Raw genomic sequence first — 15,346 nt, forward strand, 5'->3', positions numbered from 1 at the left:
ATGTAGTATATCAATTAAAATTTAAAAAAAAATAATAGTAATGATTACATTCGTACTTTTGATAAAGACAGTTTGTTAGATTTTGATATAAATCAGATAAGCAATTATGCAAAATTATTTGTGGTGGGTTATTTATTCTAATCAATGATAATGTAGTGTGTGAGGATGTCAATATTGAGCCGTTTTTAACTTGTTATGTTGAATGATTAATGACATTTCCTTGTGTGTTTTTGCTTGGACTAGTTTTTTTATGCTAATACAATTTTGGTGGCTGTTCATCTACATATAATAGCCCAAAAAGGTTAGAGCAAATCAGGTTGTTGTATTACAAAACTGGGGAATGGTTTTTGTCCATTGGTTTCTTTTATAATGAGAAAAAGGATGATGTCTTTTGTTCTCAAAAATTTAAATATTGAGTGTGAAAGTGTTACATTTTTTTTCAGCTTTACTTAGAACAGCTTTACTTCACCTTTACTTAGAACATACACATTAAAAAATGTGTCATAAACTTTCTAAAGTTTTATTTATTTTAGGAAGTTGAAGGCATACATGGATTTTTGTTGAATTTTTGCACATCATTTACTAAAAACCCTCTTCAGTGCAGTTTAATTTATGGATATTGACATATGAGGTTTAGTTGTGCTATATTTTTAGTTTTTATTTACTCCAAAAATTAAGGCATTGAGAATTATGCTAAATAATGTTTTCACAAAACACTGTAGATCATTGTTTAACGGCTTGAAATTGTAATTATTTACTTTAAAATAGAATATAATAGTGGTCTTTTTTTATTTTCAGGCAATGTCCTTACCAGTGTTAGCAAGATATGAGGAAGCAGCATTACGAATGAAACAGTTGCAAGACGAAAATGATATGTTGAAGCAGCGGTTGGCAGTATTACAGCAGAAGGATCAGACTCCTATTGGTCCTGAAGCCCCATCAACTCCTGATATTATGGATGATTTTTACAGTATAGCACAGTAAGGTTCTATGAAAATATTTTTTGTTTACCTTTACTAAGTGTACATAATGTTTTAGCTGAATATTGTTAGTTATATTTATTTAGTTTATTCGACTTCTGAGGTTTGTTGACAATTTCAAAATGATTATTCTTCTAACATATATATATTAGAATTATGATTTTTAAAATGAATGAGGTATGCAAAGACTCTAAATATTATCCAGAAATTTAAACAGAAAATTTGTAACTTTCAAGTCCAAAAGAGTTTGAAATGCAATTGTTCACTGATGAAGATTTTGCTCAAAGAAAAAATTGCGTTACCCATGTAAAATAAGATGACATATTTATGCACTTGGTTAGAATTAGATGAAAAGATACTTTTTACACATATGAAAATATTTGTGTGTATACACACAAACATATATATGCATGCACGCACACAATTGTTATTAGAAAATATTTTAATTACAATCAAATATAAAATAAACACTAAACTAATAGAGAAAATCTTACAAAATAAAAAAACACTAAACTAATAGAGAAAATCTTACAAAATAAAAAAACACTAAACTAATAGAGAAAATCTTACAAAATAAAAAAAGTATGTTTAGTCTTAAGTTGCATAGTAATAGGTTATATAAACAGATCTCATGTAGTCAAAACATGTTATTGACTCCACTCAATCATGTCTTCATAAAAATTTATTTTTCACAAAAACAATTCTTTGAAGTTAAGTATGTCACTCAAAGACAGCAGCAAAATCCACAGATCTGTCTAAAAGATGCTATACCAATATCAACATAATTACTCCTATAGTGGCAGATTTAAAAACAATTATATCTAGGATTATCCTTGTATCTGCATGGAACAAAAATTAGTCTACTGAAACATGGAACTGAAAATGGGTTAATTGAACAGGCAAAGGTAATGTTTTGTTAATTTTTTTCTACTAACGTGACCCAGACATTGCAAACAAAATGACTTAAAAGTTTGAAAGCCAAAATCATATCTAGAATAGATGCAAATATGAAAAGAAGGGTGAAGGAATATGAAGGAAGGTATGTTGTGTGAAATTGGTATTTAGAAAGAAAAGTAAAAATAGAAAGTGATTGCTTTATTTTGAATTTTGATAAAGCAATATATATAGTTTGAAAATCAGTCTAACTTTAATTTTATATACTAAGAATACCTTAATAAAAGGAAATGTATAAGAATTAAGTTTGGGTAAATATCTTGAAAATGTTTGAAACAATTTAATAACAGTGTTTATAAAATTGTTAACAGAAAACAAGTGTTGTTTGGTAAGATTTTGGTGTATTCATCATCAGATTGTGTAGAAAAAACTTGAATAATTAGTAATTTTTCAAAACCATTTAAAATTTTTCTCATCATAATTATAATATCATTTAAAAGTAAAATAAATTGAACCTTTATTATTTGTTAATTTTTATTGCTGTAAAAAACTTATTTAAAATTTCGTTTCATTAATATCATTATTTACCACTTAGATGTTATTTTATTAATGGATCTTAACTATTCTGTGAATTTTGTTATTAGTGAAGTACAATTTTTATTAGCATCTACTTTTTCTTTTTTTTCAGAGAAACTCCTGTTAGTGGTAAATCTTTAAAGGACTTTATTAAAAGTCCTATTATGGGAAGAAAACCTGCATGTCCGTCCAGTCAAGGTAGTTTAATTGTTAGGAATAAGTATTCTTGGATAAGCTGTGTAAATTTATTTTACAGATATAACATTAGTTTATTTTTTTATTTTTGTGTCAGAGTTATTTAGAGCTTTGTTAATGTTTTAGAGATTTTTTTTCTTGTTTTATCTAAATTAATTTATTCAGACTATTGTCATTCATGAAACTATAACATGATGATCTAAATTAAGTATTTTTTTTTTTTTTTTTAGATAAGAATGTTTAATACTCAGCTATATGAATTAACAACTAAGGATTATGATTGAATTATAAACAACATAGATGGAATAGTTTTGTGTTTCAGATCTGTCTGAAAGTAGTGGAATAATTGGAATGCTGTAAATTTTTATGACAACAAATATCATTGATGATATTAAGTTGTATTATTGAAGCTTAAAGATAAATTATAGGTATTTAATATGACTTGTGTAGATGTAGGTATTTATACAACTTATAACTTGTATAGGAGGTTAATGATTGGCATGATTTTGGTTAAGTTGTATTTAAAAAACTGGATGAAATTGGATTAATTTCAAAAAATTTAAAACATTGTCATTAATAACATTGCTAATTAAACATTTAATAATATTGTTATTAAGGTTCTGGACAGTATAAAATCGATCGTATAGTCAGGCATAATTAGCTGGTCTTGCAATAGATACACCAAACCTTTAAATGAATGTCCGAATAAAATTAATTAACGTAATAATTTCAAATCTTTCATCATAAAGTTTTCAGTTGCTCTTATCATCTTTTCAGTGACAAGTGCTGCGGCTCTCATCCAGGTGTTAGTTGATTTACTGTTGTGTTATAAGTTCAACATCACAAACGACCCGACCTCATAAATTATTTACTTGCAATAGTTTGATCTGTAGATTACTCAACTCATCCATATTATCTGAAGACATCAGAAATATTCATCTCTATAAAGCCTTAGCACACAAAAATAACAGAATACTAATGCTACATTCCTGTGGTTATATTTACAAATACATAAAAATACTTCAGGGTTAAATATAATAAAAATTATACAAAAGATTCGGAAAAAATAGCTGAATTCTGAAAAAAATTGAAAGATTTCTGAATATATTGTGAACATAACAAACATACTGTTCATGGAATTTATAAATTGAATTGCTTTGACTGAACAATGTTTATTCTTTATTCTTCATTGCTAAAATGGAATGAAGCTTCAAACAAATATACAATGAATGTAAAAAATCCTTTCTCTTTCCTGTTTAGCCTCCAGTAATTACCTTTCAGATAATACTTTAGAGGATGAATGAGGAAGATATGTATAAGTGTAAATGAAGTGTACTCTTGTACAGTCTCAGTTCGACCATTCCTGATATTTGTGGTTAATTGAAACCCAACCACCAAAGAACATTGGTATCCAGACTAGTCTTCAAATCCGTGTAAAGATAATATATTACGCTTGCTTGGTTTTGGAAAACATCACCTCTACTTATGGGAGATTGTTCTATAGTTTAAGGTTGTGTGATGTATAAAAGTGAATATTTTGGCCCTATCATTTGACTCCATAAAATTATAATTGTAGTTTTACTTTTATTTAGAGCTATGGAAGCTATTTGAAAAGTAACTTCTGATTTGTTATTTAAAAACATCAATTGATAAAAAAACAATTTATTATATACTTTTACATCCTTTACTACTTTTCTACATAATTGCCATTTAAATTAAGGCTTTTATCAAATCTGTAAACTAATTTTTTAATACCCTTATCATAAAACTGCCACCTGTGAATTAAGCTAGGTAGTAACTCTGTTTTTCAAACTCCTAGTCATTTTCAAAATGCTGTGTCGCTAACCATTTCTTCAGTTTTTGGAAAAGTGATAATCACTAGGAGCCAAATAAGGGCTGTATGGAGAATGTTTAAACAACTCCCATTTGAAACTGTCGATTTAGCGTTCAGTGCGTACTGTAGTATGTGGATGAGCGTTGTCATAAAGAAAAATGAGCCTGAACTTTGCATACTGTCATTTGTTTTGTATGTATCCTCTCAATTTTTTAAGTATCTTGCAGTAAGTTTCAGTGTAAATTGTCATACCTCTTTCCATAAAATCAACCAAGACCTTTACGGTCCCAAAAAACCGATGCTATCAGATCAGCTTTTTTGAAGAAAGTGTTAAGATGGGCCTTTACGGGTTTTCAAGGAGAACATGTACCCCTATTGCATTGATTGAGCTTTTGTTTCCACATTAACAAATGTAACCCATGTCTAATCACCTGTTATGATGTGGTCAAGGAATTCATCCTTCTCATTTTGGTTACTGTAAAGGAAGGTTAGTGCTGACCATATCCTCTTTTTTGTGTATTTGTAAGAAAGAATCTTAGGCACCCAGTGATCACAAAATTTGTGAATGCTTAACCTATCGGTTACGATATGATGCAGCACTATTCATGATATGTGAGGAAAAAATTTGGATAATTCTGTTATTGTCAATCTACTTTTTTCTCAGATTTTAATATAAACATGCAACAAGTTCATCTGTGACAATTGAGAATCAACCACTTCTTTCATTGTTGTGAATGTTTGTTTGACCTTCCTGAAACATTTGGCACCGTTGTTTTACTGCATTTTCATTCATGATATTCCCTCCATTTATTGCACAAAGTTCACAATGAATTTGCAGCTGACAAGTGTTTGGCATGAAGGAAATTGATGACAGCACACACTTAATAGTTGGTGGGATTTTCTATTGCAGCAGCCATTTCACACGAGAGCTTTACAGGATTTAAACAAGCAATATTTCCAATAACACTACTAGAACTGCACTGAGCTGGGTTATTTAACTGTGCAAAGGTTAGAATCACTACTCTTACGCTTTCACACAATACTGAGGGCTGGAAGTTAATTTTTGAATAGCCCTCTTATGTATCATCCACAAACGAATTTATACTTTATTTTTATAAAAATTACAATTTTTTAGTTTCATTATATTAAATGACAGCTGTTGTGCCTACATTGTATCACTTATAGGTTTATTCCAGGTGAACCAGGTCAGAAGAGATATAGCATGAAACAACGTCTTAGTTCAACTCCTACAGCAACAGGTGCATGGATCAAAGCTGCTCTGAACAGGTATATCTGTTTACTAAATGAAAATTTTCTATTGAGTTTTTGATAATCAACCAAACTCCCTTTCTACAGCTGACAGGAAGAAAAACATTTGGTCGTAGTGCTAGTCAAGTTAATCAGCATTTTCAACAGTTCATCATTCTTACCCTCTTTGTAGGGTTATCATCCATCAAAGAAGTATAAAAAATGAGTAATTATATGTTTAGCTAGGTGCCATAACCAGAAAACGTGGTATGAGTATGAGATCAGCACACCTATTCTGTAGATGACAAGCACTTATGGCTAATCTTACTAAAGACAGAAAGACGTGAAGAGGTTTCCCGTTTCCATTTTTATTGAATTAAGTTTCACATGCCAAACTCACTGAAGTGCAGGAATATTTCAGCCTTACAGTAAAACCATTACTTAACATATACTTCATTACCGTTAGAGAAAGCAACTGTAACTAGTGTCTTTTATATCTCAGATGCTTTACGTGGGCAAATAGATATGAATTTTCCAATTAATATCTTACTTTACAGGATTAGAATATATTTCTTAGAAATTAAATCTATTTTGTTTCTTGCTGGTATTTTCACGTTTTATAAATTGTATATTTATAATTTTATGGGTTTAAAAATAAAAATCCTTTTATTTTAAATTTTGGTTTGTTATTTAGAAAGTTTGTATTATGAAACTGAAATTTATTAAAATTCACTGTTTTCCATCTTGTTTGATAAGTATGAGGTGTGTTCAAATAAAATCAACTTTTGTAATTGTGCACTAACCAGAGCACAGAGTGTGTTCCAATAATTGCTGGCTAGTGGAAAATTTTGGAAACAATGCCATTTGTTATACATCATGCTACCCGTAGTTGGTAGTTTTTTAACTGCAACAGTTGAGTAAACCTGTTGTTGGATTTTTAACAAAATGAAATCTTGAACAATGTGTTTGCATTAATTTTGCTTCAAATTTGGTAAAATTGTTATACAGACATTTAAAATACTTTGAAACATTAGAGAAGACCGTATAATTGCAGTGCTACCAATGGTTCTCATTTTAAAGGAGCCTTAATTCCAGACCTGGACGATCTTCCTTGTCAAAAAATGACGATGCAGATTGTGAAAATTGCTGCTTTACTATCCCAAGGTTGCCAAAGAAGTGGACCTCAGCATAGGATCATGATATGCAATTTTAACAGAAAAATTTAACATGAATTGCATCTCTGCAAAATTTATGTCACATTTCCTGACTGATGATCAGAAAGAGAATTGTATTAATGTCAGTCAAGACCTTCTTGAGTGTGTCAGTATAAATTAAAGCTTTTTGAAGAGCATTGTAATAGGAGATAAGACTTGGGTTTATGTACTATGTGAAAACCAAGACTCAATCGTCACAGTGGGGGTAGGGAATGGATCACTGTGACTGCAAGAAGTCCGCATTAGTTTGTCAAACATGAAGGTGATGTTGGTTGTTTTTTTTTTTTTTGACTGGTAAGGCTTGTCCATTATGAATTTGTTTCAAGTGATCAAAGAGTAAACAAGGAGTTTATACGGATATTCTTTGGTGTTTGAGTGTTGCTGTATACAGAAAGAGACTGAGCTGTGGGAAAACCAGAATTGGATGTGGTGCCATGGCATTATGTGCTACTTCTTATTTGCCATTATTTGGCTAAACACAAGACAACTGTTGTGTTTTACTCACTCTGTTCTCTAAACTTGGTTCCAGCAGAGTTTTTCTTGTTTTCCAAAATGAAGGTAACCTTGAAAGGATATTATTTCAAACCATAAACAAGCAAGACAAAAATACAACATAACAGCTGCACACTACCAAAAAAAAGCACTTTCCAATAAATGTTCAAAAAAAGGAAAGAAACATTAGGAATGATGGTTTATTAGCAAGAGAGACTATTTTGACAGGTATTAGCCTATATAAAATTGTAAATACATTACAATTTTGTTTTGTTTTTTTTTGTGGTTTTTAATGCAACCTCTATATGTGATATTTTCTGTACTACAACTTTGTATTTTTAAATTGTATTTACATTGACTAATGTTTAATATTAATTCATATTCAATGACATGTGATTGGTAACAATAAACATTCAATTAGGAAGTCTCGCATTTTCCTTTCCATTGGTGAATTCTAAACATGCAATATATGTATTATATTTTGTTTGATATTTTAAAGTTTGTTGAAGGATAAATATAAAAATCAGTTATTTTCTAATAGAAGCAAAACACTTTGATTTAATCATGAATTATTAATATAAAATCTTGGCTTCAGTAACTTGTCAACAATTTTGTATTACTCAATATGCTTGCGTGGAAAGATTATTATTTTTCAGCACAGAAAAATATCATCTTGTTAACAGTTGGATGAAAATTAAAAAATCTTCTAACTTTTAACAATTGCCATGTATAAAGATTCTTGTATCACAGGTATTTGTTAAGTTTTACAAACATGTGCTTCTAATTAAAATAAAAAGGATTCATATAAACATGAGATTTGAAATGCTTTGTTCTCAAATTAAAAGACCAATTAAAAATGTTATTACTTTTTCTGCTTCAAATTTAAAACAGTGCAGTACCACACTTACACAAATGTAATTTATAAATTTATAACAATGAATTTAGATTTTTTTGTGCATTAACTTATTTTATTAAAGAAATCTGTAAAATACTAAAGTATTAAAAAAGTATTTTCCAAATCTTTGTAAAAAAAAAAAAAATACAAAAATTGCATTGAGATAAAAAGTTTCCTAACAGTCTTGTATTTATATAATGTTAACCAAATTAGTGTTAAAAACCACAACACTAAACTTACTACGAAAATAAATAAGTTGTATTTTCACTAAAAAGATTACTACAGAAAAATTACACTGAATATTTGTGTCTAAAATAATTGATTTTATTACTGACTTAGTAATGAATTATTTTGTAATAAGATGTGATATGGTGAATTATGAAAAATTATCTTTTCATGTATCTGACCATTTTTTATTGATAGAGAGAGCTTCATCCAAATGATGTGAAATACCAAAATAGTATTATTTATTAATCATTGGACTTTGTAGAAATGCATGGAACACTGTTCCTAATAGTAATAAAAGAAAAAATATGAAGAACGTTAAGATTGATTTTTTTAAATTTTAACTTAATGTGCCAGTCTTACTCACTTAAGAGGCTGCATTGTGATATTTGGATGGTTTTTTATTTACTCATGATTAATTTATTAGTTATGATTGATATAGCACTTGGGATTAGTACTTTGTTATTAGTTCAGCTATTATTTCTTTATGGTGCAATTTTATTCAGTTTTTAAAAAAAATTGTTAAAACAAATTTTACTGTCAAATAGAGGGGATTATTTTACAGTAGGAAATTGCTGTACATGAATATTAACTTCCCAAGTAGTTATTTGATGTTTAACCATGAATTTCCTAACTTTACTTTTTCATTGGTCCTTGATTCACTTGGTTTTTCGACTCAAGTCATCTTCTTTAATTGATTCATAGCCATCTTTAAAATATTTGTACCATTTATGAATTGCTCATTCCTGCACATTAGGCTTGCCAAAAGGCTTTTTCTTGTCAGGGCAATTAATCCAATCTTTTTACGCAAAATTTGATTGAACTGTTTGATTCTTCATTAAGGATTGTTAAAAATTGCCTAACACAATAAATTCACAGTTCAATTATTTTGTCAGACCTAATATTTAAACCTAATGTGGTTTCAGGTGTAAACAGATGTCAAGTGCAGGTACTAAACCTCACAAAAAGACTGTTTTTTAACATTCATGTTTAGATAGGAAATTAAAAAATTGGATGAACTTTTTGATTGCTGATATATATGTTAACACATTTAGCATAGTGCTGTAAGTTGTGACTGATCTGCCATGGTGGAGCTATATCTTTATAAATTGACGGCTTGAGTCTGCTTTTTATAAATTACGTCTGTATTATGTTGGTGTATGATGCAATTTGTATCAAATATCACCAGTAAACTGTTCTTTTGATTTTAAACAAAATACTTAAACACCGAGCTGTGTACATGTTTTTTTATATTTTCACTAAACCCTTAATATAGAAGTATTAATTAAATGTTTATCTGCTGTTCCTTGCTGATCTTAATTTAAATGGTACGTATATTAATATTGTTATTCACGCTGCTTAATTTTACCATCTTTTTGGTATTTATTGTAAATCTTTGATCGGTTACAATCTTGAAAATTATTAGCAAAGCTGTGTTTATGTTCTAGTGAAAACATTTTTTTGATAAATATAAGGTGGTTGAATTATAAAGAGTCTGATATTGTCTTTACTTCATAGTTTAAGAACTCAATATTATTGAATTTTTTACTAGGTAGACCCTCATAGAACTAAACTTAACTGAGGTTATCTGATTATTTCATAAATCATTTTTTGTAAAAGTTTGAATTTGAAGTTTGTTTTTAAACTTTAATTTATCTGAAACAAGTTGTTCATAATATAATAGGGATTTAGTGTCTCATTGCTATTATTAAAGAAATCTTTATCTCTAAGAATAATCTAAAAACAAATTCGTTTAATGCTCTAAGAATATTAAAAAAAATTCGTTTTTATATTACACACAATGGTTACACTCTATTTTATTTTCCTATCATTAGTGATACATTTTAATTTGATTTTACATATCAGTAAAATTGTTATTCCTGAACTATTTCCTATTGTAAGTTTGTTGTCTGCTTCATAGTTGTTGAAGAGATTACGAACAGTTATTACTTTTGTTGAATGAATATTTGTATGATTAAGTATTGAGATCAGATAGTAAATTTGTCGTTTTGAAGTAGAGCTATTGGTCTTACAAATTGGAGGGTGGCCAGTTAATTGACTTTTGAAACATATTTTTATTAACGTAAAATTTCTCTGCATTTTTTTTTTATTAAGAAGTATTTACTTAAATGGTCATTTGTCACTAAAGAATACCTACAGAGTATGGAGCATGGATTAAAACTAAGTTGAACAGTCTTTAATGTTGATAATATATGAAAACAGATTTATTAAATATGACTTTGACTATTGGCTCTTCATTCTTACTTTACAAACTTCAGTTTCCTGGATGCTATTTCTTTAAATGTTCCATCCTATTGCTAGATAAGATGGATTCACTCAGTTTTGTGTTCTCCTCATCATGGTAATTTCAAATTACTACTATAATGCTAAATTACGAGAACTTAGGCTAAAAGATTTAAATCTAGTCACTTATTTGTAATACATATTTTTTCTGCAGTAATTTGTCTTTTGAAACTCTCTTCTTTTCTAGTAATACTTGTGTTTTCCTCTTTTCTTTATTTAGTTCACATTAATGGTAGATTGAAATTCTAGCTTCCTATGTCTTCATCATGTGCATGTACATATTATGTTTATTGTAATAGGCCTAAACCAATTACTACTCTAAGATATTTTTTTTAATGTTGAGGAATGAGTTTTGTAACTTGTGAAAAAAGTTAACTCTGACTGTAATTCAAGCACAGAACCTTCCAAATGAAAGGCAGATGCTGCCATTGCCACAGATGCTGCTAGATTGGTATTAAAAATATTATACATCAGATACAGTACAAAAGAGGTAAGTACTCTTATTTCAAAGGGTAGGCTATTACCTGCCATAATGGTAATAAAAATATTTAATTAATTACAGTGCTCATTTAGGTAATTTTATTAAAAAATAAATTCTAAACTTAATGCATTTTATTACAATTGAATATTTTTAATTTTTCCCTTATACGAGAATTTTTCAAAAGAAGTACTTTTTTATAGATATTCCAATATTTTATTACGCATGCTTTTTAATATTTTAAGATATTACTTTACATTGATAAGCAAAATTTTTGTTTCCTAACATACGATATCTGATTTTAATCTGTTTTTTGATGCTGAAAACAAATATGAACTCAGAATCTTTCTATCTTAATTGAACCCAAAAAAATATTTTTACCCCCTCGACATATCAAGCTAGGAGTAATGAAAAATTTTGTAAAAGCAATGAAAAGGATAGTCCTGGATTTTTGTACATCAGGCAGCAATTTCTGAATATAAGTGAAGGAAAAATTAAAGAAGGAATATTTGTTGATCCTCAAAAATGAGAGAGTTGGTCAAAGATGATGTATTTAACACGATGTTAAATAATGTAGAAAGTGCAGCTTGGGCTTCATTTAAATACGTTCGCAAAACTTTTCTCGACAAACAAAAATCCAATAGTTACTTTTTTTTTTTGTCTTCAGTCATTTGACTGGTTTGATGCAGCTCTCCAAGATTCCCTATCTACTGCTAGTCGTTTCATTTCAGTATACCCTCTACATCCTACATCCCTAACAATTTGTTTTACATATTCCAAACGTGGCCTGCCTACACAATTTTTCCCTTCTACCTGTCCTTCCAATATTAAAGCGACTATTCCAGGATGCCTTAGTATGTGGCCTATAAGTCTGTCTCTTCTTTTAACTATATTTTTCCAAATGCTTCTTTCTTCATCTATTTGCCGCAATACCTCTTCATTTGTCACTTTACAATAGTTACCATGATATTGTTAATGAACTTCTTACTTCATACAGAGCTATGGGATTAATATGTCTAAAAATGCATTTCCTTCACTCACATCTGGATTTTTTCCTGGACAACCCCAAAAACGTAAGTGACAAACACGGTGAATGTTTCCACCAAGTCATTTTGGTAATGAAAAGCTGCTATAAGGGAAGTGGAATACTAACATGCTAGCCGATTACTGTTGGACATTAATTTTGGATGTGTCTGAACCTATTTATAAAAGAAAAGCATCAAGAAAATCATTCTAACACAGTTATGGCCATCCAGAATTATAAATTTTACAGATTTTAATTATATTTTCCCTTAATCTTTTTTTAAGTATAATTTATTTAAAACTAATGGTGATAGAAAAATTATATTTACAGATCTGTAATGTAAGCAGAAAATCAATTCAAGAAATAGTGTCACACTTGAGAAACATTAAAAAATTTTTTTTGTCTATCAGTGTTATTATTTTAATTCAGTAACCTATAATTTTGATAGTTTAATTTATATTTTAAAAACAATGTAGCCTTACATGCCTGATCTTTTTTTCACTTTTCTTAGACAGTATATATAATTCCTGTTATTTAAGATTAAACCCTAAGGCTAAGCTAATAATATTTTATTAGTAATGGTTAAGCTCAGCAATAACTAATAATAATTGTTACATTAAATATCATAATGTAACAATAATGGTCCTTTACCTAGAGTTCCTCCTCTATGAATCATGAGACCTTGCCGTTGGTGAGGGGGCTTGAGTGCTCAGGGATACAGAGTAGCTGGACCGAAGGTGCAACCATATCGGAGAGGTATCTGTTGAGAGCCAGACTAAGGAATGATTCCTGAAAGAGGGCAGCAGCTCTTTCAGTAGTTGTTAGGGGCGTGAGTCAGGACGACTTAAACGGCCGTATCAACATCACTCAGTCCTCTGAGTACTGCGCAGCTGAAAGCAATGGAAAACTACAGCTGCTTTTTTTCCAAGAAAATGTGGCTCTCTGCATTTTCACATAACAATAATGGAGGCGCCTTCCTTGGTAAAATATTCCGGAGGTAAAATAGTCCCCCGTTCGGATCTCCGGGTGGGGACTACTAAGGAAGGGGTCACCAGAAAATTAAAAAATAACATTCTACGAGTCGGAGCGTGGAATGTTAGAAGCTTAAAAAAGGTTGGTAGGCTAGAAAATTTAAAAAGGGAAATGGGTAGGACAAATGTGGATATAGTAGGAATTAGTGAGGTTCGGTGGGAAGAGGAAGGCGACTTTTGGTCAGGTGATTTTAGAGTAATTAACTCAGCATCAAATAATGGGCAGGCAGGAGTAGGTTTCGTGATGAACAAGAAGATAGGGAGGAGAGTGGAGTATTTCAAAACGCATAGCGATAGAATCAATGTAATAAGGATAAAATCAAAACCTAAACCGACAACGATTGTTAACGTCTATATGCCTACAAGCGCCCATGATGATGATGAGGTAGAGTGTGTATACGAAGAGATTGATGAAGCAATTAAACACGTAAAAGGAGATGAAAATTTAATAATAGTTGGAGATTGGAATGCAAGCATTGGAGAAGGCAAGGAAGGAAATATAGTGGGTGAATACGGGCTGGGCAAAAGGAATGAAAGAGGGGACCGACTTATAGAGTTTTGCACGAAGTATAATTTAGTAATTGCCAACACCCAAATTAAAAATCATAATAGAAGAATATACACTTGGAAAAAGCCAGGCGATACTGCAAGGTATCAGATAGATTATATCATGGTTAAGCAAAGATTTAGAAATCAACTCGTTGACTGCAAAACTTACCCTGGAGCAGACATTGATAGCGACCATAATTTGGTGATAATGAAATGTAGATTGGGGTTTAAAAACCTGAAGAAAAGGTGTCAGATGAATCGGTGGAATTTAGAGAAGCTTGAGGAAGAGGAGGTAAAGAAGATTTTTGAGGAGTACATCGCAAGAGGTCTGATTAAAAAAGATAAGGTAGAAAATGTAGAAGAAGAATGGGAGAATGTTAAAAAGGAAATTCTTAAATCAGCAGAAGCAAACTTAGGCGGAATAAAGAGAACCGGTAGAAAACCTTGGGTTTCAGACGATATATTGCAGCTGATGGATGAACGTAGAAAATATAAGAATGCTAGTGATGAAGAAAGTAAAAGGAACTATCGGCAATTAAGAAATGCTATAAACAGGAAGTGCAAACTGGTGAAAGAAGAGTGGATTAAAGAAAAGTGTTCAGAAGTGGAAAGAGAAATGAACATTGGTAAAATAGACGGAGCATACAGGAAAGTTAAGGAAAATTTTGGGGTACATAAATTAAAATGTAATAATGTGTTAAACAAAGATGGAACACCAATATATAATACGAAAGGTAAAGTCGATAGATGGGTGGAATATATTGAAGAGTTATACGGAGGAAATGAATTAGAAAATGGTGTTATAGAGGAAGAAGAGGAAGTTGAGGAGGATGAAATGGGAGAAACAATACTGAGATCTGAATTTAAGAGAGCATTAAAAGATTTAAATGGCAGAAAGGCTCCTGGAATAGACGGAATACCTGTAGAATTACTGCGCAGTGCAGGTGAGGAAGCGATTGATAGATTATACAAACTGGTGTGTAATATTTATGAAAATGGGGAATTTCCATCAGACTTCAAAAAAAGTGTTATAGTTATGATACCAAAGAAAGCAGGGGCAGATAAATGTGAAGAATACAGAACAATTAGTTTAACTAGTCATGCATCAAAAATCTTAACTAGAATTGTATACAGAAGAATTGAGAGGAGAGTGGAAGAAGTGTTAGGAGAAGACCAATTTGGTTTCAGGAAAAGTATAGGGACAAGGGAAGCAATTTTAGGCCTCAGATTAATAGTAGAAGGAAGATTAAAGAAAAACAAACCAACATACTTGGCGTTTATAGACCTAGAAAAGGCTTTCGATAATGTAGACTGGAATAAAATGTTCAGCATTTTAAAAAAATTAGGGTTCAAATACAGAGATAGAAGAACAATTGCTAACATGTACAGGAACCAAACAGCAACAAT

General features: G+C 30.3%; 1 protein-coding gene across 2 annotated transcripts in view; it reads left to right on the top strand.

Annotated features, from left to right (window-relative positions):
- The window catches only part of LOC142327590 (WD repeat-containing protein 91), a 101,104-nt gene that overhangs the window by 49,679 nt on the left and 36,079 nt on the right, over nucleotides 1-15,346 (top strand). For both annotated transcript variants that reach the window (XM_075370769.1, XM_075370779.1), the window contains 3 exons: nucleotides 799-980; nucleotides 2,563-2,648; nucleotides 5,676-5,766. In XM_075370769.1, the coding sequence (XP_075226884.1) occupies nucleotides 799-980; nucleotides 2,563-2,648; nucleotides 5,676-5,766 (359 nt within the window). The remainder of the gene's footprint in view (nucleotides 1-798; nucleotides 981-2,562; nucleotides 2,649-5,675; nucleotides 5,767-15,346) is intronic.

This window comes from Lycorma delicatula, chromosome 1, assembly GCF_047948215.1.
Source record: "Lycorma delicatula isolate Av1 chromosome 1, ASM4794821v1, whole genome shotgun sequence".
In the NCBI taxonomy this organism is placed as follows: Eukaryota; Metazoa; Arthropoda; class Insecta; order Hemiptera; family Fulgoridae; genus Lycorma; species Lycorma delicatula.